Source organism: Danio rerio, chromosome 10, assembly GCF_049306965.1.
Source record: "Danio rerio strain Tuebingen ecotype United States chromosome 10, GRCz12tu, whole genome shotgun sequence".
Taxonomy (NCBI): domain Eukaryota; kingdom Metazoa; phylum Chordata; class Actinopteri; order Cypriniformes; family Danionidae; genus Danio; species Danio rerio.
In genome coordinates this window covers 31,981,679-32,006,164 of record NC_133185.1, presented here as the reverse complement: position 1 = coordinate 32,006,164, position 24,486 = coordinate 31,981,679, and the positions used below count along the sequence as shown (strand labels likewise).

Genomic DNA, 24,486 nt, shown 5'->3' with positions numbered 1-24,486 from the left:
GTACAGGTGAATTGGTATGATAAATTTAGTTTACAGGTGAATTGGGTAAACTAAATTGTCAGTAGTGTATGAGTGTGAATGGAGGTGTATGGGTGTTTCCCAGTGATGGGTTGCAGCTGGAAAGGCATCCATTGTCTAGAACATATGCTGGATGAGTTGGCGGTTCATTCAGCTGTGGCGACCCCAGATTAATAAAGGGACTAAGCCGAAAAGAAAATGAATAAATTTGTCTAAATGTTTAGTGTCAGGACGCCAAAGAACCCAACTGATTTTTTTTTCTGGACCCTTCTAAGGTTAAATGCCAGTAAGGAGGACAATTGTGTTATTTTACTGAAGCTTTCAAGTCAATAACTCAGTATTTTAACAGAATATTTTACATTGTTTCCTTAAGTATTCAACATTTTAATTCCCTATCTAGTTAAATGTTTTACAGAAATACGGATTTCAATGTCCCGCTGTGAGGACATCTGCTACATCTTACACAATTTCAGTGCTTAATATAGGTCATTTCGCATACATAAAAAAATAAATTCAAAAGCTTGGGAATAAACCAGCAGCTAATAATTCTGCCTAAAATTTACTGCATAGAAAAATAAGAGGAAAAGGCTAGTAGTTTTTGGTAGTTTTTTATTGCAAACTAGACCAAAGAAATTTACATATGAACAGTTTTTGTTTTTATAAAGGAAGTATATAAAGCTTTTGCTACTTTAGCAGGTTAGGGACTCAAAAACAGATATAGAAGCCAGTGTGAACCACTGACAGATCCTAGATTTTGAGTCTCTGGCTGCTGAATGTTTTGTTAGAACAGTTCAAAGCCTTGAGTTCTTTAAAAATAGTGAAGAAACACCAAAAGAAGGCAGCATGTGTGATCTAGTTTATCTGGTTTACCTGAAAGTTAAACTCTTGACAATCTAAACCCATTAGAAGAGTTAGTAGAGTTTAAGAATGAAGCACAACTATTTCTCCCAGCAAGACCTTAAGTACAAAGCAGCATCAATGTAAAGCTTTCAAACAATTAAATACCTCCAAGAGTTTTCGAAAACAGCCTGTTTGGTCATAATGGACTATCATCTCCCTGCCAGTATACCATCGTACGTGCTTAAAGTTTGGCTGCATCTAGCTTCAGAGAAATACAATAGCAATTAATATTTATTAGTTTTGATCAGGATGCTTACTAACATTCTAACAAAAACAAAGAAGAAAATAAGAGTGAGAACTATAGTGTTGGATAAGTTAAAAGCAATTCTGGCTCTTTTTCCGCAGCTAATGCATACTGTTTTATTATATCATAAATTCTGTTGATATATTTTCATATTTCTAAATTCCCCCTTCCACCCATATCATAACCTCTACACAGTTTGGCTCAATAATAACATTTATTTTCCCAAATGGTTTACTGTTCTCGTTTTGAAGGTGGCACAAGGTGATCTGGAAGATCAGCTGGCAACTCGTGACCTTCCAGTTTAACCTTGATGAGGTGGTTGGCCAGGGCGAACTCCTCGTCATCCAGGTATCCATCCTTATCCACGTCAGCGAGCTTCCAGATCTTTCCTAGAACATTATTGGGCAGCTTGGACTTAACCATCTCCTTCTTGGCCATGGCACCAGACACCTTCCCATTGACAGGTGACAAAGTGTAGAAGATCTCATCGTATGTCGGTTTGTCTTTGGCCACTACCCACTCCAGCTCATCAATGCCTTCACCGGCACCTTCTCCGTAGCCGTGCCCGAAGGGGCCATTCATGGTGCCTTCAAAGGCTCCACCTTGGACAGCCTGGCTTGGCATGGAGGCCTCCTCCTGCCGGACGAGGGTCATGAGTTTGGCAATGTCGTTGGCCAGCATGTCTTCCACTGATTCCAGAAGCTTGGGCTTCAATCCTTGAAACTTAGTGAAGTCCTGTCCAGCGAGGACTTCCTAAAAATGAAAACAGTGATGTCTCACAAAGAAGCATGTTTCTTCAAGTCAAATTTAAGACTTTTTAAGATCGTTTCAAGACCAATACGATTAAAATTTTAGACTTATACAGGGCTAAACACTAAGAATTTTTCTAATGGCCCAGTTACTTCTGTAAATAGTCTTTATATTAAAGGACGATCAGGTAGAGGAAGGTGTTGCTTTAGTTTTCTTTGCCTGATTAGGGAATTTATTTAGAGAATTTGCTGTAAAATATCTAACAGCTGTTGTGAATTGTATATTTTTGCAATAAAAAATAAATCTAAACGAAAAAAGTTTTAAGATTGATTATTGGTGATTGGGTGTCAGTACAGTTGGGTAGCTTTCCATGGACATAGGAAAATTAAGGCAGTGAATTTAAGACTTTTTAGGGCTTAACATTCTTTTTTAAATTTAAGACATTTAAGACTTGTTAAGATCATGCAGACCGCTTGTGGAATGATTTTTGGAAACTTACCTGCATTTTACTGAGTTTAGGAAAATCACCAGGGGAGATCTGATGTTCTTTTTCAATCTTTGCATAGATTTCACCCAGGTTAGCAATGAGCTCCTTTTTCTTGTTCTCTTTTCCAAACACATTTGGCATTTCTTTCTTCAAAGAGCTGATGATGTACGCTTGAACCTAGAATGAGACAAAAAGATTGTCATAACATAATACTTAAAATGTAAGCAATCTGGACATGCATACAGTTATATAAAGAGTACCATACAAAAACATGTTACAAGATGTTTTTAGAAGTCTGTCATCTTGTCATGGCTGCAAAAACGTATCTTATTATTATTGTTATTATTATTATATGACTCTATATTATATGATTATTATCTCTGCAACTCTCGAATGGTCACCCAATGAAGCCAAGTGGGGCTGTGCCAGGTCAGCACCTGGATGAGAGACCACATGGGAAAGCTAGGTTGCTGCCAAAAATGGTGCTAGTGAGACCAGCAAAAGGTGCTCAACCTGCAGTCTTGTGCGAGTCCTAATGCCCCAGTATATTGATAGGGACTCCATACTGCTCAGTGAGCGACATCTTTCAGATATGACAATAGAGGTCTATTGTCTTTAAAAATCCCAGGATATCCTTCAAAAAAAAAGTAGGGGTTTAACCCAGGTGTCTTGGCCAAAATTTGTTCACTGGCCTTTGTCCATCATGATCTCCTAATCATCCTCATATCATAATTGGCTTTATTACTGTCTCCTCTCCACCAATCAGCTGGTGTGTGGTGCACAGTCTGGCGCAATATGGCTGCAGTCACGTCATCCAGGTGGATGCTGCACACTGGTGGTGGATGACGAGATCCCCCCCCAAAAAATGTGTAAAGCGATTTTCTAGACATTCAAAGCGATTTTATAATTATAATTATTCTAACTATTTTAATTATTATTATTATTATTATGACTGGTATTATAATAGCTGCTTCCTATTTTATTACATTTGGAAATGCAATTAATTCCTGCGATGGCAAAACTGAAAACTAAAGTAAATAGGAATCATATTATACGCTGATAATTTCTTCTTATCATCAGTATTGAAAACAGTAATTCATTTTTAAAGATAACTTTATGAATAAAAAGTTCAAAAGAACATTTATTTTGGAAGTTCAGAGCATAAAAAGCCAACAATTGTTAATAAAGATTGACAGGACTGCAATTTTTTATGCGATCACAGGAGGGCAGCATAAACCAAGGTACTAATCTAATCAAAAAACTTTTAAATACCTGTAATTGAAAATCAGAATCAAAAAGGCACCCTCTAAAATATAACAAACTACAAACAGCTACATAGCTTACTTTGGCTAGACGGGCCCGTTTGATAAGGTCATTCAGTTTGCGCAGTGCTGCATTACGTGGAAGTCCCTGGATGTCACGGAAAAGGTCTTGTTCCTCTGCCTCAAACAATTTCCTGTTATCTGCAACCAGGAGCGGCTGAGCCCAGAAAGAGCCAATATACACACGTATGACCTCTGGAGTGTTGACAATTTTCCCAAGTGACCACATGAGGGCGCCATACACCCTCATAAGCTGCTGGGTCCCGATCTGATCAGCTTTATTAAGCACCACCCGCATTTTGTCCTCATGGTTTTTCAGAGCTCGGATCACCTCGGAGAACTCATCCGAGATGTCCAACTTGTGTGCGTCAAAGAGAAGAATGATTCGGTCCACCCGTTCGGCAAACCATTCAAGCACCGCAGCAAAATCATAACCTGAAAAAGAGGAGAAAAAAGGATTTTTAAACAAGACAGGTTTAACTACACTAAACTAAAGTTTTCTCAACCTTATAAACAGTTGTTCACTTTAACTGATGGAGAGGGAACTTGTTTCTGCATGTGAGCCTCATTAATAAAGCACAACCCAATACTTCTCTTTTCACCCAAATAAAGGTCAGTACATCAGGCAGCAGATATTTAACCCTAGAACTTCCTGATCTTGCCCACATCTATCCACAAAACTGACACAAACAAGCACAAATACACAAACAAAAATATACACACAACAGAACAAGTCATTTTGCTTGACCCTATTGGCTAAAGAGGGTGGAGTACAACTCTTTAGCATGAGTGAGGGAAAGAAAAAATCTGATGAAGAGGCCGAACTGACATCACGTCCACTCATGCTGACAAACAGGAAAGAGAATAAACTGTCCTGCAGACACTCCTTCCTCTCCCATGTTAGGTTATTTTCATGCATAATGGTTAAAGGGATCACAGGGAACAATGGAAATCTGTGGAAGAAATGTTTTGACAGCAGCCAAGGAGACGTCAATAATAAATTTAAGATGCTGGGATATGAAATGAATGTGTGGTAATGAAAAAAATCTGTGTGCACCATAAAATATTCTGGGGGTTTTTTTCGTAAGCATTTTGATGTCTTCACAAAGCAAAAAAGCACAAGCTGCATGCACATTTATTACAAAGGCCAGCTGAAATATTGCTAGACTCCTAAAGCTACTTATGAGATGGTGAGGGCAAAGGTTTCATCTTCAGAGATTTCTTTGTATGCAATAGCACACATGCTAATGTCAGGATTTCCTGCCCAACTCTCTTGCTTGCTTAGACAGAAGTTACCAATTTGTGTTTGGATTGTGTAGCGAGTGTGTGGAAGACAGGAAGGACTGCGTCCCAGCTCGCAGCAGTTGTGTCAACGTCAGCAGGATGTGAAATCTGGACTTGAATCCATCCAACATGGGCGTGACTTCACAGTTTCAGTGCTCTCCTTATTCTACTGCAGTCCATCACTATATCAATGAAGCAAACCATTACAATATATAATGCAGTAAATATTGCATTGAATATAATTCTTCATATTTTCATTAATCGTTTAACGTCAAAACTAAATCGAATGTAATATGGTGAAAAAAAAAGTATTATTATAAAAACCCAAGGAATCAATTTAATGTGTTCTTCTAAATTTTGAAATCAAATCAAAACCATTAAAAGTGCAGTGTGTAATGTTTTACACCTAGTGGTTGAAATGGGTATTACATTCCTGGATCAAAACAAACACAAGTGCAGGTTGCAAGATTGAGGAGTCTGATTTAAGTTGTCTTCTAAACAAAAGCAACGGCACACAATAGAGGAAATATTTTCCATATTAAAAGCAGTTTTTGAGCCAACCAACACATCGAATTGATATATTAGAAAATTATAAAATTCTATTTCTTGCAGCTGAACAACAGAAAACTGACAATGATCACCTCAGATACACCTCATGTGCTTTCTTCAGTGTTAAATGCTACCAATGTGACTTTGTGTGACTGTATTTCAATTTCTGTCATGTTTCGTTAGGTGCAAACACCCAAACTGCTTATCACTGCAAATCTCATCACGTAGCGTGTTGTTAGGACACACAACTGCAATGTAACCTACTCACCTAATGTTTTACATTTGTAATATTTATATTAGTTGCCAACTAATAAATCACCTCATGTGGAACTTTGAATCTGCATCTCATTTTGGAGTCTGCTACTGTCCACTGGAGGTCGCATTTCAGATGCATGCTTTGATAGCCTTTCTGAATGAATGAACGAATGAATGAATTTAAGGCGGAATTATTTATTTTTACTGTTATTCTAAACTGTTTTATATCTGTATCTTTCTTTGGTGTAAAGCGCTTTAAGAATTAACTTTTATTGCAAAGCAACCCGGGATGCTGAAATTTAATTGGCCTAACTGGAATTAGGCAGGTTAAAAAACAAAACAAAGACAGCGATCCGGCCAGAAAACCCACTTTTAAAGCAGAATATCTGACATCAGCATTGTCTTTCAGATAAACAAGAACAGTCACTTAGCCTGTTTCTTAAATATCTGCAAACATATTATGATATTTTTATGCTTTAGAAGAGTCAAAAACTTACATACAGCACCTTTAATTCTTTTTAAATAAGATTCATTTTTATTTAGCTGTGAATGGTAAAGTTGTCTCAGCTACATTAAGGGCAGACACTGAGAAGTTGATTGTGTATAGATACACATTAAGACGGTAAAGAATGTGACAGCTGAGACAGCTCATACTGAAAGTACATGTATTTTAAGTTTTTTTTGCTAATAGTATAGTTTTTCAAAATTTCTTTCTAATACTTTCCAAAAAACATATCCTTGTGTAGACCATGGGATATCCTTATTTATATAAGCATGTCTTTGTAATAGTGTTTGTTCCTGCTCTAAAATTGGTACAAGTGGGCGTACAAATGCTGCATTTATTAAATAACTTGCAGTTACAGACATTAAATGAATTAAACAAATGCAAAGATAGATGAATGTCAATATGTAGAAAAGATGACTAAAAAATAATACATCTAATTGAAAACAGGAAGACACACCGGTGGTCTACACAGGTGCTAGTTTTGTAAAGATTACTGTAAATACAAGGCAGGAACTTAAAGTTTACAACCAACACAAAGATCCCACCAGCCACTATAAATAGACATTTACACTGATGCTGTTCTTAAGGTTAGACAAAATGTCTGAAAAAAAAAAAAAAGGTTTAATTGCCTCAGCATGAAGAGCTGTGATTTAGAACAAAGGCTTAGCTTTATTGCCTCCACCCTGCTAAAATCTAATCCAGAAACTGACACAATCTATTTGCTTGAATAAAAAAAACATGAAACACATTATGGCAAACTAAAGCATGTGTAAATGCAACAAGCTCTTGATAAAGGTTCAACTCAACACAGTGGAATTTGTACCTCAAGACCCAAGAAGCAATATACAGCGGGGAAAATAAGTTTTGAACAAGTCACCACACATTTTTCTCAGAAAACATATTTCTAAAGGTGCCGTTGAATTGAAATTTTTCCCGGATGTTGGTCACAACCAAAGAAATCCATATATGCAAAGAAAACAAATCTAATTAGTTTATGAATGAAGTTTTGCGTAATAATATTTAATGACTCAAGGAAAAAAAGTATTGAACAACACACACGAAAGGGAGGTGTAAAAAGGCAGTAAAAGCCCAGACAGCAGACGAAATCTCTCAGTAGTTCTTCAGCAACCCTCTTTCCTTCTTCATTGTAAATTAATATTAGAAGCTTCAGTCCAACATCTACATTAGCAGGATAACTGCCAAGGAAACTCTGTAATGCTTTGGAGAAAGAAATTTAAGCTGTAGAATGGCCCAGCCAATCACCTGACTTGAATCGAATAAAAAATACAAATTAAACATCAGATTTGGTAGACGAAACCCACAGAACCATAAAAATTTGTACACAAAAAAAAAAAATTATTAAAAAAAAATAATAATAATAATAAAATCACACCTGAGCAATTCATGTGACCTGCCATCGCCAAAAAAGCCTTTTATATAAAGTATTAAACACATATCAGTAGTACAGTATTTTATCCTTGTTTCATTTCATCGTTTTTAAACTATTTATTTTGCTTTGTTTTATTTTTATATTTGTATTGTTTGGGTTTTTACCAAAATCTGGTTCAATTCCATGTCAACAGCTCCTTTAGAAATATTATTCCCAGGAAAAAAACATGATGTGTTCAGTACTTATATACCCCGCTGTATAATCTAAAGAAGGTCTCACACTAGAGGCGCCACTCGGCAACACGCAGTGCCAAGCATTTTAGAATTCTAAACATAGGTTTTAATCAAGGTACACACACCCGCGTCGCAAGTTGGCGACTGTCCGCGGTGCCCATCCACGACCCAGGACACAGTTTATATTTCTGTCGCGCCACAAAGCTCCAACTGAATAGTTTCATTCTAAATATCATGCGAATGTGCTTGTCTGCGTGATACTTTCAACTGTTGTACGCGACGTGTCGCTGCGCCGAGCAGCGCATCCGGTGTGTGACCTGCTTAATGCTAATTAATACATAGAGGTTTTAGTTCTCATAGGAACAGAAATTCTTGTCCTGCAGCATCTCTTCAAAAAGGCTTTCTCATAACATATGAATTATGCAGCAGCCATTTCAGTTGTGGATGTTGCTTAGCAATGATTGGCTGTGTAGCTTATTCAGACAAGATTAATTGCGACAAACTATGATTATAATTATGATTATGATTGCATTGCTTATGTCAGCCAATTTAACATTTAAATGAAATTGTGCAATTTGGAGCTTCATCATGGATATTTCCTATATATTAAATATAACTATTAATAGTAATGGGGTGACACAGTGGCTCAGTGGTTAGCACTTTCACCTCATAGCAAGAAGGTCACTGGTTCGAGCCCCGGCTGAGTCAGTTGGCATTTCTGCATGTTCTCCCCATGTTCACGTGGCTCTGGTTTCCCCCACAAGTCTAAAGGCATGCACTATAGGTGAACTGAATAAACTAAATTGGCCATAATGTGTGTGTGAATGAGAGTATGAACGTTTCCCAGTACTGGGTTGCAGCTGAAAGGGCATCCTCAGTGTAAAACATATGCTGGATAAGTTGGTGGTTCATTCCGCTGTGGCAACCCCTGATGAACAAAAGGACTAAGCTGAAGGAAAATTAATGAATGAATTAATAGTAATGAAAGAAAATAGAAAATAGCCTTCAAAAGTCTCTCATTGCTGGACTGGTTATACATACAGAATGTAGAGTTGATTGAAAAACTGCACCAGTGGTGCCATCATTTCAGTTAACTATTAACCAGACACTTCTCTTTGAGATAACTTTTTCTTCCACAACCCTAATCCAGTAGATATGATGACCTGCATTTGATGGATGAAAGTTCATTAATCTCTCCATGTTAACATGATTTCCTATTCTGCCTGAACTAAACTGTTCATTTCATAGTAATAAACTATTCTTTTATGTACAAGCAGCATAACTGTGAGGGTTACGGGAAGAGGCTTGGAAAAGGCATAAGTATTTATCTGTGCTTGAAAGGAAATGATTCCTTTCCAGTACCAGGACATGTAAATGCGGCACCTTCACAAATTCCTGGAAAGCACAGGGAGGGGAAGATTGGAGAATCCTGCTATAATGATCCCTGTAAACAATAGCACATTCCCAAGGGATCAGTTTATCTATTAGACTGGAATGAAGTCATTGGAATTATCATCTAGGGACTTATCATAATAAAGCAAGGCCTTGCTTTACACAGAATACAACATGAAATTGTGATGAAAGACTTACTCTGAAAGGAGGAGCCACTAAATCTACTTCCCTGACACTAGATGCTTATCAGTCTCAGCATATTTTTGCTGTAAAAAAAAAAAGAGTGCTGTAATAAGCAACCCAAGTCTATTGAGTAAAGCATTACAGAATGCTATCAGTGATGAAGTCCACCTATTCAGCCATGAAGAATTAATGCAGACACTGTTTACAGTAAACAGGAGAGGTACTAGAATAGAGCCCTGTGGAACACGACAGTTTAAAACAAGGACAGGGAGCATTTTGGAAACAGTGCATTCTGCAATCTCATTTAAAGCAGTGTAAATTTTATTGACAATCATCATTTTTGTGACAATCATGTTTCTACTGACAAAAACCAGACAACAACTACAATAAAAACAAGACGAAAATGTGATTGAGGAATATTAAATTATAATAAAATAACAACAACTGAGAGAAAAAGAAGGAGATTCACATTTGATGTCAATACAAAAAAGACAACGTGTAAACCATGTGGGGAGGAAATATCGGATAAAACAACAAATCTTTAGTGACTTCAGCATGACAGGGAATCCTCCCGAAATTCACAAAGGTGCTTAAGCCTACATAAAAGAATAGCCTCTCGCTGACCTTTAGAGAACGGACTATAGACCATTGAGAATGTACATTAAATGTTATTAAATCTGTAATTCTTAAATTCATCTGCCACGATCGTCATAACACACTTAGAGTGAACCACAACAAAAAAAACTGCTTTATTCAGTACGTCATTCAGCGATGAGATTATTCCTACGCCTGTAAGAATGTAATGACATTGTGGTGTTATAATATGCATGTATTAGAGAGTCAACGAATCAACGTGTTTATTTTTTAATTCCATGAGTAAACACAGCCATGGGACTGAGTGCACATTTTATAAGATAACACATTGTAATTTGCCAGTCTCATGTAACTACCCCGCTTAATCAGTTATACAGCCGAACACCATTGCAAAGTGGAGTTTAACTATTAACTATTATCTTTAACTATTCAATTCTATTATTAATGCCTCTCAAAGATTTAATGGCTTGAAACTGTTCGACAAGAGTAGTCAAAAAGACTAGTTTACTATGTTGAAATCAAGGGTTTGCTAAATAAAATCCTGCATTTTTCATTGGTTACTGTTCTTCTAGGTGAATTGATTGGAGGCAAATGATTTTACATATTACTTATGATTAGACATGGGACAATAACCGTGTTCAAGGTAAACCGCGGTTTGGAAAAGTCAAGGTTTTAAAAAAACGGCAAAATTTTCCCCTATACCGTTTCTACAGTATGTGTAAGATTTTTTTTTATTTATATTTTTAGGACAACAGTATCTCCAGCAGAAAAGCTCTCCAAAGATTTGATTTAAAATTGTACAGAAATATGTGTTTTTGAAGCAAATGAAGACAGCAGAATGATTGATTCAATTATTTATTTGAACTATTTAGCCAAACATCCCAGAGGGCACACAACATCAATAAGATGCTAATGTTAGGTTAGATGTAGATCATGACAAAAATTCAATGTGTAGTCACAATCTAAGGACGAGATTAATTTGACGTCCAATAATGGCATCGAATGATATTTGATTGATTTCAGTTGTGTTGGAAAGTGACCAAAAATCTAACGTCGAGCCAACATCTTAAACCAACATCATATTGACATCAAATACTGACATTTGTTTGTCAGGTAGGGCAACCAAAATCCAACATCTGATAGTAACGTCCACACAACGTCAAGCTGTAACATCATTAGATGCTGATATTTAGTTGATTTTAGGTTGGAAGTTGGATACTGACATCGGCCTGACGTTGGGTTCTGACGTCAACCCGATTTTCAATTCCAAACAAAATGCAACGTCCAATCTGAAGTCATGTTGACATCCTGCGCTTGCTGGCGTGTTTACCATTCCAAAATATTTTAAATGTTTCTCAAAATAAAATATATTATATGTTCAAAGGGGGAAAAGTGTGTTTTTACCCAGACATTTAAAAATTGATATATTTTAGAGCAGTAATCAAAACTGTGATATTTTTATCCAAGGTTATCATACTGTCAGAATCTTATACAGGCACTTGCCTACTTATGATGTAAATTTTTGGTCTTTAAAGGAAAAACTATATTTCATATCTTAATGAGAGTTTTTTTTTAAGTTAGAATATTTTATATAAATAAATTTATACTATCTTTTTATTAAATTACACTTGAATTAAACCCAATATATATTATAGTCGACTAAATATAGATTAGATTTAGTTTAATAAAACATTATAAAACTTAGTCAACTAAAATTATACTAAAACTAAAAAGATTCAGAAGACTAAAATATGACTATTCTAAAATCCCATTTTAGTTTTAAGTCTAAAATTAATTTATAATTTGCTTTCAAAATTAACACTGATTTAAAGCAGCAATCATTCTGAACTGCCTTGTCTTCAAAAGCTGTCAAAGCCCAACTGAGGTCAGTGGGATGAGAAACGAAAGTCAGCAGACCACAGAAGATTATTAACTGACCTCACAAGCTGCATGCATGACATTTTTAAAAAGACAAAAAAGAGCCTATAAAAGTGTATGTAGCTTAAAAGTGGCATTTTATCAAAACCATTATAAAGAAAACACAATGAGTCACTTCGGCAAACTGTTATTTGGTAGCACTCCTCGCTTATTCACTGATCTGTTATGAAGTCACATCAGGAGTCCATCAAAACCATAATATGGAGAAGGAAAGAGAGACCACATCGTTGTGAAGAATGAAGTACAAAGAGATGATACAAGAAAGAGAGAATGATAAAAAGTAAAAAAAAACAGCCAGAGAAAGGGACTGAATTAAAATAACAAGCACATTTATCCACTTCCCAACAGCATGCCATGACTGTGGCTAGATGTACAAATACTTGTCATTCCTGCCTGAATATCTATGTTTTTTCAGATCTGTTACATAACCAATCTCAGTCACATTACTCTTAGTCTGCTCCAGATTTCCTCCCAAACATATTGCTGTTGGGGTTTTCACACACATGCCATCCACTTGAACTCAGCACTCTGTAACCGGCTACAGGCACACACTGTGATCCATGACCCGGCGATGACTAGCTCTTTCCCTGTGTGAATGTTGCCAATTCAATTCTTTTTCTTCCTATGTACTTGACATGAAAGTCAAATACTCACATTTTCCATGTTTAGATAATGACACTAGCAGGGCTTTCCTCACATTTCCCTCTAACAGCATTCAATTACTGTTACATTAGTAAAGAGGAAGCTTTGAACACAATAGAACCGGAATCTTTGAATAAATGTGTTTTGTGAAGAAAGACTCACCATGAGTACCACAAGCTTTGTCAACAGCTTCTAGGTGCGATAAAAATAATTACTGTGAAAAACATTTCATCATAATGTTTCTATTCACTGTATATTGTTGTGTTGGAGTAATAGCTTTTGTCTGAATGCGAAAAACTATAAGACCACAGTTATAACAAATGCAGAGAAAAATTTTTTTTGGGATAACTTTTAAAATATATTTTAGCTGGTAAATGATGAAAGCAACAAAGAGCTCTATTAAAATATAATACTCATTTAGGGCCAATCCCAATTTTTGTAGCCCTACCCTTTCCCCTTGAAACAGAAAGGAAGGGAAAGGGCTACAAATTTACCCCTAAGAAATGGGACACAACTACAACACCTGCACACATCATTAATGTCTTGGCGAGCTCTTACTTCGATAGCGACTGCTGTAGTTATTCCAGTTGTGTTATTTTTTGGCATTCATCTTCAGGAAATCACTGAAGGCATATATTATGTTATCATAACGATATATTGTGGCAATAAGATATCGTCACCATGTTCACCTATGTCAACCAGGCGATGTTCACCTATGTAAACGCACACTAAAAAAAAAACATTAACATTATAGCAGACCCTGTAAAATGCTCATTCCCTGCCACTAGACTTTTCTGACAGGGGATTCGAGTGTCAGATGTAAAAGTATGCTGTAGGACTACTATACAGGAGTTATTATTTGGGATTATAGACTATGAAATTTAGAGGTTTTTATTTTAGCATTTTTTTTTTTAAGCATGACGGTAAAACACGAACACGGTTATGAATTTGTTAAAACATATGCATTTGTTGTAAAAAAAAATTCATGATATTGACAAAAAATGTAATTTGTGCATCTCATGACTTCCGTGTGCAGCCATAGATGTAGATGGTGTATTCAGGGAAATTTTCTTACCCCTTGGTTTCGAGTGTGGTAATAAAAAAATCTCAGTTTCAGTTTTAAGGTTTCATCTTGCCTATCCCTTCAGCCCTAAAAAGAGAATTGGGACACCCCTACCCCTTCACGTAAATATGGGGGCAAGGGGAAAGGTTTTGGCCCTTAATGCATTCAACTTTTTTTTAATATACTTTTTTTTACATAAAAATACCCTGATTTCTGGTTTTAACCAGTTATAGTAAGCAAAAAGTCCACAAAAAGCATTTAGTTTTTAGCCGAATATTCCAAAAATGAATCACCCAACAAATCAATTATCAAAATAATCATTAGTTGCAGCCCTTAAATAAAACAAGTCTGCGCTGACAGCATTACAGTGCTTGCAGCAAACTAAGTTTGATTACCAGATTGAGGTTATTTGCCGGTCCTGTTTCTCTCTCTCTTTGCACCTGATCATTTCCTGTCAATCCTCCACTGTCCTGACACATTAAAGGTGTAAACCCCAAAACTAAAACAAACCATGCCTAGGTAAATAGTAAAACTATTTGTGCTAAACAAACCAGTGTTGTTTATGACAATGTTAATAAGAAAAACAGTATAAATATTAATAGTAATATTAAGTGAAATTGAATCTTTAAACTATTAATTGGCCTATCATCACACTTTGAATATATTTAACACCCCCTGCTGAATAATAAAAAAAAAAAGTAATTTAAATCAACTACGGGATCTCTATAATTATACTGCTTTCAAAAGTGTGCGTGTGCACATTTTCACTTTAGGATGCAGAACTGAAATAAGTCATTTAAAAATTTATGTGAATCAAATATTTGCCTAAACAATTATGGACGTCTAAGCTGTCTGATTTCCTTCAAAATCCCGTTATTTCATGGCCATCTAATACAACAGAATCATTGTGATGACTAGCAGGTGACCCATCAGTGTATTCTCCAAGCAACCGCACCTTAAACCACCACCACCATCATCATCACTATCAAAGTTTATGGCTCTCATTCTGCCTCAGAGCGAGGAAGAGGGCAAAGGTCAGCAAAGAGAAGAGACAGTGAACCTGGCCTCTGACGAAGGGCTGTTACCTCTCATACTTTATTTAACAAGTCAAACCCCTCGTGACTCTCATGCCATGTGTGAAAAAAAAAAAATCACTGGGGAAAGTTCAATGTGCAGCCCATGGAATACATCGTCCACGCTATGATCTTACACAAGCTCACACCGCTATATATCAGTATGGAAATACTTCTCCCATACACTAATGATGTGTTTACACCCGTGCAAGACACTGCCGAGCTCTGGGGGGAAAAGAGTTACTTATCAGACCATAGGGTGCGGTCCATTTGAAAGCAGACCTAAATAATCAACGTGAGATAAAGCTGTACAGTATGGAATGCAAGTCTGTTTAAGAACACCTGGTTAGTGTCATTCATTCATGTCTGAAACCTTTATATGTAGGACATCTTCTCGACTTCACGTCTGTGTCTGAACTACTGTACATTGATGCAAACTATTATACAGAATTCATGTACCATGATATTGAAATAGTTTACACTCAAAGAAAATAATGATGTGTGCACACAAATAGCACCATAGATTTACTATCAAATAAAATAAACAGTAGTAACCCTAGCAGAAGTGAAAGTATGAAATAATGAAAATGAAATACGAATAAGGTGTTATTTTTACACTTATGGCTTTCATTTTACTGTTTAAAGGTCTTGTAAAGTGCTTTAAAATGTGCATTTTTATTCAATGTTTGACGTGATTTCAACTGAAAAAACAAACAGAGGGAGGGACACAGTGTAACTCTGCCCCTTTTACAAAACAAGCCAATAGCATTTTGGTTTTTAATCACAGCTCTGCCAATGAGAGTGGTTAAGCTCTAGCGCAGGGGTGTCAAACTCAATTCCTGGAGGGCCGAAGCCCTGCAGAGTTTAGTTCCAACCCTGCTCCAACACACTTACCTGTAGGTTTCAAACAAGCCTGAAGGACTCAATTAGTTTCATCAGGTGTGTTTAATTAGGGTTGGAACTAAACTGTGCAGAGCTGCGGCCCTTTTGGAACTGAGTTTGACACCTGTGCTCTAGCGCATACAATGAAATGCAAATGAGAAGTGTATTAAAGGGGGCAGGACATGTCAGATACTAGAGAGTATTTGATTGGTCAAGATTTGATGAGAAACTGAAAAAAAGTGTGATCAATTTAGGCGGAAGTGACAAACTACAAGCTATTGATGTTTATATCAGTTTTATATTTTCTAAACATGAATTGTGTCACTGTTTTGGAGCACACCATCTAATACATATCCTTAAAACTAATATCTAAAAAAATTTATTTTAATTTCATGGGCCCTTTTTAGATATGTTTGAAATTCTAAAAATATTACCTTGACTACTAACTAAAATAAAGAGTTTTTTCTAATATTCATTTTAACTTCAGCTATGTTTAAATGATTGAAAAAAGGCTCTTTATGGTTTTTAAATCAACAACACTGCCTATACTCTTGTTAAGCGTGACTTCACTCAAATAGGGTCCAAGCATTAATGCATTCACACGGTCCACTCATTTGTAAGTTTTACCACACCCTCACTGATCTGCGGTAAAGTCTGTTTCCTGGCCTGAGCTGTCCTCTCTCTTTGTCAGACTGTTATCTATAGATGCCATTCACACTCTGATCACATTTACATGGTTTACAGGGAAAAGCAAGGAGAGGCCCGCACATACACGCACACACACCACGGCAGATAGACAAGAACAGGAAGAGTCCTCAGCGTGACACCGGTTGGCTCCATACACAATGCTCTCTTAGAGTTTTCTTGAATAAACAACATACCAACATGCTCCATTGTCATTTCTAGGCTTGCAACAAGTCTTGACTAGTCAAGTATACTTCCAAGGAAGCTTAAAAAATCCTGCACCTTATTCTCATGTGCTGTCTCATGTCAAATACTTGTTAACTACACAGCCCCTGGGAAAATTGAACATTTTTGCAGCATTTTAGTTTGCACTGAGGCTTAAATACTGTATGGCCAAATCATATTGTTCATGAAATGGACAGTCCACATTGCCACCACAGATTAATTAGGTTTTCAACTTCCTCTCCTTCCTACAGGAAAATAAGCCTATGGAAGAAGCATGCGTTAATTGTGCTCTAATGTAAACAGGAGAACTAAAAATACTTCCCTCTTAACACTCCCAAAATGCAGAAGCTAACTGAATTAGCCTTCTTTCCTTTGCATGGGGAAATTGTTATACTCATAGCTTTCTATGCAAATTGCACTCGTATTAATAGGACAAGGAGTATTAAGTTGTGGTAAATCCGGGAAGGAAAGACAGGGGACGGTAAAAGAAGTAGAGATGACAAATATAGAAAAAGGAAATTGGGGAGCGGGGGGTTGGAACTGACCTCTGCTGATCCGTTGTTTCTCTCCGGACAGAATTCCAGGAGTGTCTATGATGCTGATGCTGTCCAGCACTGGGTTTGGCATCTGAGCACATATGAACCTGAGGAAAAAAAAATAATCTTGAAAATGAAACAGACATTTCACCATCAGGCCTAGTCATCTTGCAGTAATGTTTTTACTGCGACATGACTGATTGGACGGAATTCCCTCTTCTCTTGCCAAGTCTTATCATTCCAGCTCTTAACTCAGCTTTTCCATTACCAAATGCTTGCAGTTTATCTTTCTGTGTGTTCTTCATTTATGTGCCAAGCAGTATGCTATCATTTCCATGTCTTTAACATACCAGCACATTTTAGTCATAAATAAACTGCTTTAACCTCAAACCCTCTACCAGTGTGTCCCCCGATGTGTATTTACTTGCACCCCACCCTTTATTTTTTCCAGAAACAGTGCCATCAGTTATTCTCTCCACGCTGCTACCTTTACTCCTGCCAATTATTCCATATTTTCTTCTTCTGCATACATTCCTCAAGTTATTGAGCTGCTAGTCGACAAAGACAGTTTGTGTCATTTTGTCTGATGTTTTTAAAGTGCAAAATGTACAAAGCTAAAATGGATACAATATATCTGTTATATATCTTGTTTTTGAAGTCTGGCGTCAGTGCTTCTGACAACTTGCAGAAGTTAAAATTCCCTCACTTCCTGAACAAACAATGCACATTTATAGAGAACTGTTCAAAATTTTGAACTCAGTAAGATTTTTACTAAATTAATACTTTTGTTCAGAGAGGAAGCAATTAATTAATCATAATCATATGTAAAACATTTAGAAATGTTTGGACTGGGCGATTTGGCCTAACATCTAAATCTCCATTAATTGAACATTTTAACTCGATTATGATTAAAGAACGATTGTTGTATTTATTTATTTATTTTTTTTGCCCTCATAGTTCACTGTACGGTACAGTAAATATGCTCACATATTACAAGTGAGCGATTTCTGAATGAAGGGTGCATTACTTGATTTTAAAATAATTGAAGGAAACACACACCATCTACCCAGGTAGCAACGAATTTTGGCCCAGATTTGGAATGAAGCTGGCACAGCAGGCATTTATCCGGCACTGGCATACAGCATGTGGGTCAAACATGACCTGGGTTTGGCAGAGGTGGCACCGTCTTTGAAGTAGTACACAAGATTTAAGCCAGATTTAAATTGTAGTATTTGTTCCAGATATTAAAAATTGATATGTGGGCCACATCAGTTCTGCCTGTCTTGACCCATATTTAAAATACATTAAAATTATTTTTGAGTAAAGAAAAAAAAATCTACCAATCAGGTTGTTCCCTAAAGCACAATGCTTCATTGGTTTATCAGTTTTATTGCAATCATGACAAACCAACCTATCTGGCCCAGTTATAAGCAATTCATTTGGTTGAGACTTCACCCAGATATGGTCCATGTTTGGCCCTTGTCTGGAAGCTAGACTTAGTCCAGTCATGTACCGTAATTCAAGGCGGCATGTGGGCCAAGCAACCCTTGACTGGGTGGGGAAAAGCTGGGCCAGAGAAATTTTGCTATGTGGTTAACATCTATGATTATTTATTGAACATCAACATTGAATAACTGAAATTCAAACACTAAAACCAACAGTTACTTTTTTCTTATAAAAAAAAAGTGAAAACAAATAACTTGTACTTTTTAAAACAATATAAATTATTTTTAATGTTTTTCATATTAAAAGTAGAAAATAATAAGTAGCATCTCTTCTAAATAAAATAACTTGTATATCCTGTAATAAATATAAAAAATTGCATGTGCTTCTGTGAACAATATTTTAATGTGAATAATAATTTTAATGTAATAGAAAATATGCCATCTCAAGGCATCTCTAGCACAGCTTCCAATCATCATCAATGTAGTGCAAACGTACGACGTGTAGTTACATTTTAACGAAGGCTGTGTCGGACCATACCCGTGCGTTTGACGCAGAAGTATAAATCAGCCTTAACAGAGTGGGGTAACGTGGCTCCACTTGGAAAGTGGGAAAAGTAATTGAAAAAATTGACCTGGAAAATTTTGATTGATTATAGGTTCTGAATGACGATTTCGATTACTTTTTGATTATCGCCTAGCCCTAATAAGTTTTTTTAATTGTTTTATATAAAGTAAATAAAGTTACTTTTAGCATTATCAAAGATGGTTTAGACAAAAATAAGCAGTAGAAACCCTGAACACCAATGAAAAGCTAATGTACCAGCAATTCCATGCCATGAAAAACCAAAATATGGAAACCGTTTCCAAGTTAGAAATACTCAAAAATGTCTCTGTAAATGATTTCAAACGATTATATTTGAGTTACCAAAGTCATACAAGTGCAATTTAACATCGATCACATCCATAATGGAGAGATGTAAAATCTATAACGACACTTTTTTTCCTCAAAAATGCAAAAATAATAAATAAAATAAAATCAATCATTTTTTGTTCTGTAAACTTACACTTTTTTGGTCACATCCTTAACACGTTTATTTTTCTCATTTAAAGTACAAAACATGTTTACAGATTGATGGTTTTCTGATCCCATAACTCTGTGGTCAGTTATTTTGGAAAATATAAACAGATCTTTTTATATATTGTTAACATATACTTTTTTTATGTGAACTTATGTTTAAAATTTTTACTGCAAATGTCACATTCATAATGCTGGAATTGCTCACATACGTCATTCACAAAACTGTGACTAAAGGTTAGGATCGTCCAGCTGCCAGATGGGAATTTTAACACTAAAATAAGGAGACAGCAGAGGCTGACACCAAGGTGAATATTACGTAAGAGTAAAACTGTTTATAAATTGGACAGTTCTGGTCCTTGTTTCTGATTGGCTCAAACCTATTGTAAATTAATCTACAAACACACTGGTGTGACCTCAATAAATCAGTATTACTATGCCACTGGAGATCAGCGGAAGCCTGTAGTTACTGCTGTGGTGCCAAACATGACCAGTTGTAAAGGCAGAAACAACTTGATAGATTTAATTATCCTGCTACTGATGTCATTTTAGTAAGAGGTATCCCTCTGGCTCGCTTCCTTGTGTAGCAGAAATATTTGCTTTCCAGGACTTTGTCTCAAATATACACCACTAAAAATGTTTTCTCCTCATGTGTACAGAAAATGTAGACACCCAGCTGACAAATATATAAATCAACACCAAGATATAAATCAGAAGAAACCTGTTTTGCAAGATATCCAGCTTTAACGAAGTATGTTGCAAAACACCACAGAGCTACACCAACAATATCTGTGATAACTGTAGATTCATCTTCAGTAGTCTTGTAGAGGTTTTAAAAACACCATAAACAGTTGAACTGAATTATTAGCCCCATTTGATTTTTTTTTCTTTTTCAAATATTCCCAAACAATGTTTAATAGAGCGAGGAAATGTTCACAGTATGTCTGATCATTTTTTTTCTACTGGAAAAAGTCTTATATGTTTTATTTCAGCAGTTTTTCCATTTCTTTTAAAACCATTTTAAAGTCAATATTATTAGCCCCTTTAAGCTATATACTTTTTCGATAGTCTACAGAACAAACCATCTTTATACAAAACCTTGCCTAATTACCCTAACCAGCCTAGTTAACCTAATTTACCAAGTTAAACCTTTAAATGTTACTTTAAGCTGTATATAAGTGTCTTGAAAAATACCTAGTACAATATTATTTATTGTTATCATGGCAAAGACAAAATAAATCAGTTATTAGAAATGAGTTATTATTACTGTTATGTTTAGAAATCTGATATAATCTCTTTGGACAACTTTCTGTCAAACACTATAGGGGTGAGAATCTACAGCCAGCTATGCTTCAATACAGACCAGAGCTTATGGAAAAGGATCAATGCAGCTGCACAGGAGAAAGTGACTACTCAAGTTACACAGGGAGGATGGGGATTACAGCACAAAGGTGGGTATCTGTGTATTACTGAACTACTTGAACAGGGTTAATGTGTAGTAAAAGTCTACAGCAGTGGTCATAAGGCAAAAGCGACCCATCATACCTCTCCAGTGACCTTCAGTCCACCTTTGAACCATTCCAACAAGGTCAAAGTGAAAATGCTGGGAGGGAGATTTTAATATGCTCGACAAGCAATAAACAGCATAATATAAAGGAAGCAGGGGTCAGAGATTTGCAAACTAGGGACACTTTGAGAGTTAACGCTCTGAAATTGCTGAGTCAGTTCCTCGGATTATCTGTTGTGTGACTTAGTTTGTCCTTTTTCACCTCTTGGCAGCCTTTCTCTATATTAGATGAACACAAACTTCATGTGAGACTGGAAAAAACTGAATCCAGAAAAAGTAAATTAGTGAAAAAAATACAGAAAAAAATATGACATTTATAGGGGAAAATGTATTTCATTGATTGGCACTACCCTGATATGACATTATAGTGGCACATGGCGTCAAGGTGAATTCAGGGATGAAGGTGGGTTGAAATTTTTTATTTTTCTCCACCCATTCATGAGTGACTAGTCAACCTAATCATTGCACAAACTGAAAGCATTCCACGGTTTTCTGTAAAGGGACATTTTCATGGAATGATCCGCTGCATTCTACCAGCCTAGGCCTGTTGGGTTGTAAATATGATCTCTCTCATTCAAGCATTAACCAGCATGGGGTTCATATTGAGGGGGGCCATTTTGAAAAACTATCCTGATTTCTACAACAAGCACAAGTCAAAGTAAAAGTGTAGAACTAGTGCGACACACCCACCCTTTCGAAATCTACAAGGTCTGAAATGCACAACGGTGAAAAGGTATGTAGCACATGTTGAATGGACAACTGTGGTTGAGCTCATTGTAAAAGCAAACTCATTTCGCCGCATGTCATTCCTTATGGAGGCCCCCATTCCCCAAGAGCATGTTAAAAAAGACCCCTAAAGGCCTCAGCAGCTGTCAAAACCAGCGTCAGCTGACACTCCTCACGGAAAGAGGAACCAAAGTCTAATGAGCAAGAAGGCTAACATACACCAAACGTGGATTTCAATAGCTCAAATACATTGAAAATGTTCTTTCTAAAGGCTTTTTTCTGGGTGTGGCAGCAACTACACTCAAAAACATATGTGAATGTGTTAATGATTTTTAGGGCTCATATTAAGCAAATCATAAATCTTCATAAACTGATACACAAAATTGCATCTTGAGGCACATTTGATTTACTAAAGAATGCCAAAGTGCATGTTAAAAATGTATAACTGACTGTATTAGAGTACTGTGACGTGAACTCTGGAGAAAGCATCTATCAGTGTCCTAAAGCACTGCACTGGGGGTGAGCCACTTAACAGTTCCCTGCTGTCAATGCTCCACCCTAGCAATTCAAGTACAAGCTAGCTCCTGCATACAGATACAGATACAAGTGCAGGAGATTCAATATTCAGCACAACATGAACATCTTTTGAATACTGATAACTAGTTTCAGAAGGTTCAATTATGACAAAGGTAATGCTTGAATTATGAAACCCCAAACCCCGATAACTTGAAGGATAAAGAAAACAACACCCTGAAGAGCGGAGCTGTCGATGTAAACGATGAGGCGTTTGTTTTTAAAACAATTGTCTGAAAGTGTAACGTTAATGAAAGGGGAGTTTATCTGTTTAAGTTAGCTAACCTGTTCAGAAAGGCGTTTCCAAAGGCGTTGAGTTTTCTGAAGGGTTTCTTGGGGTCAACCACTAAAGCATTGCCGGGGATGAGACCTTCTTGTTCCCCGTGCATAACCGCAATGAATGAATCGGTGGTCGGTTCGGGGCCTATGCGCATACCGGGAAAATCCTGCTCCATGAGATGCCGAATAAAAGTGGTTTTCCCCGTAGAGTACTGGCCCACCAAAAGTACCATGGGCTTGTTATCGAAATCAGCATCTTCCAAAGCCGGAGAGTGGAAGTCGTGAAAGCGGTATGCGTCCTCTAAGGGGAAAAGTTTGGTCCTGTACAGTCTCTTTAGCCCGTCCGAAACCGTTTGAAATAACTCCGGGTCTTTCTTTTTTCCATCTTTGTTAGACCAACTGAACATTTTGGAAAATATGGAAAATAAGCCCCTTTCTAAACTAAAAGCCCTCTGGCGACGGTCTTCGAGTTTTTTTGCTGGTTTCTAGGCAACGGTTCTGATGAATTAACGGCCCAGTGTCTGGTCCTATGTTCTGGTCAGGCTCCGCGGACTGCCAGCGTGGTGGGTCGGTGCTGTCAGCTGTTCGCTACCCGGAGAATTGTTGTTGCTCCTTAGTTTTCTGCAAACATTAACTACTTTCGTAAATTAAAGTTAGGTTAGTTGACTCGTCAGTTGCGACCTTGCAGTTTTCTTTAATATCCGCGCGGAAAGAACAGCTCCTCTCGAGACTCCCACAGCTCGAGAACTTCTGCGCGTGACAGTACGAGATCGCTCCCCCTACTACATTTTTAATACATTACTATGGACCGGAAACTCGAAGGGAACTTCCAAAATAAAAGGAAGGCCCTCCTCCCATTTGGGATTTTGTGTGAATGCATTCTATGTGTGAATGTCACAGCCGACATTCGTGTATCAAAAAATAATTTCATTTAACTACGAAACTTTTTTTATTATTATTAGATCTCTATTTATAAAGCTTTGTGGTGCTTGTAACTAATTTCATTCAGATGACTGATTTATAATATAATATAATATAATATAATATAATATAATATAATATAATATAATATAATATAATATAATATAATATAATATAATACACTACACTACAATATAATATAATATAATATACCCTTTAACAGTTTAAATGAATAAATGAACATAAAATATGAATAAAATTAATAAAAGCCATAAACTACTGCATTACATATCAAATAAATGAATAAATAAATGAATGTCAGCTTTTATTCATAAATAAATGAATGTTCTGCAAAGAAATGTGATTTCATTCAATATTATAAATAATAATCTGATATTATATTATTATCTATAATGCAAAACATTATAGCCCTTTAAATGTTAAATTAATTAATTAATAAATTGAAAGTCATTCATAAAATTGTATTCTTAAATAATATAATATAATATAATATAATATAATATAATATAATATAATATAATATAATATAATATAATATAATATACCCATTTCTGTTATAAAATTGTTATATGTATATGTTATAAATTATAATATAATAGGATCAGGGAGAGCCCAAGCTAACCTCTCTCCGATCCCTGGGACTCTGCGATGGTTTTGGAAATTCCTAACTGAACCAAATCAAATTATTACAATAAAAAAGGAAAATGTACTTCAACCAGCAGAGCTGCAA

At 36.2% G+C, this 24,486-nt stretch overlaps 1 protein-coding gene across 1 annotated transcript; it reads right to left on the bottom strand.

Annotated features, from left to right (window-relative positions):
• Positions 1 to 614: 614 nt before the first annotated feature.
• ehd1b (EH-domain containing 1b) lies at positions 615 to 23,452 on the bottom strand. The gene is given in 5 exon segments (NM_001004578.1): positions 615 to 1,915; positions 2,412 to 2,576; positions 3,744 to 4,156; positions 17,159 to 17,256; positions 22,821 to 23,452. Coding segments are annotated over 5 exon segments (1,599 nt in total). The 5' UTR covers positions 23,222 to 23,452; the 3' UTR covers positions 615 to 1,393.
• Between the last annotated feature and the right edge of the window lie 1,034 nt (positions 23,453 to 24,486).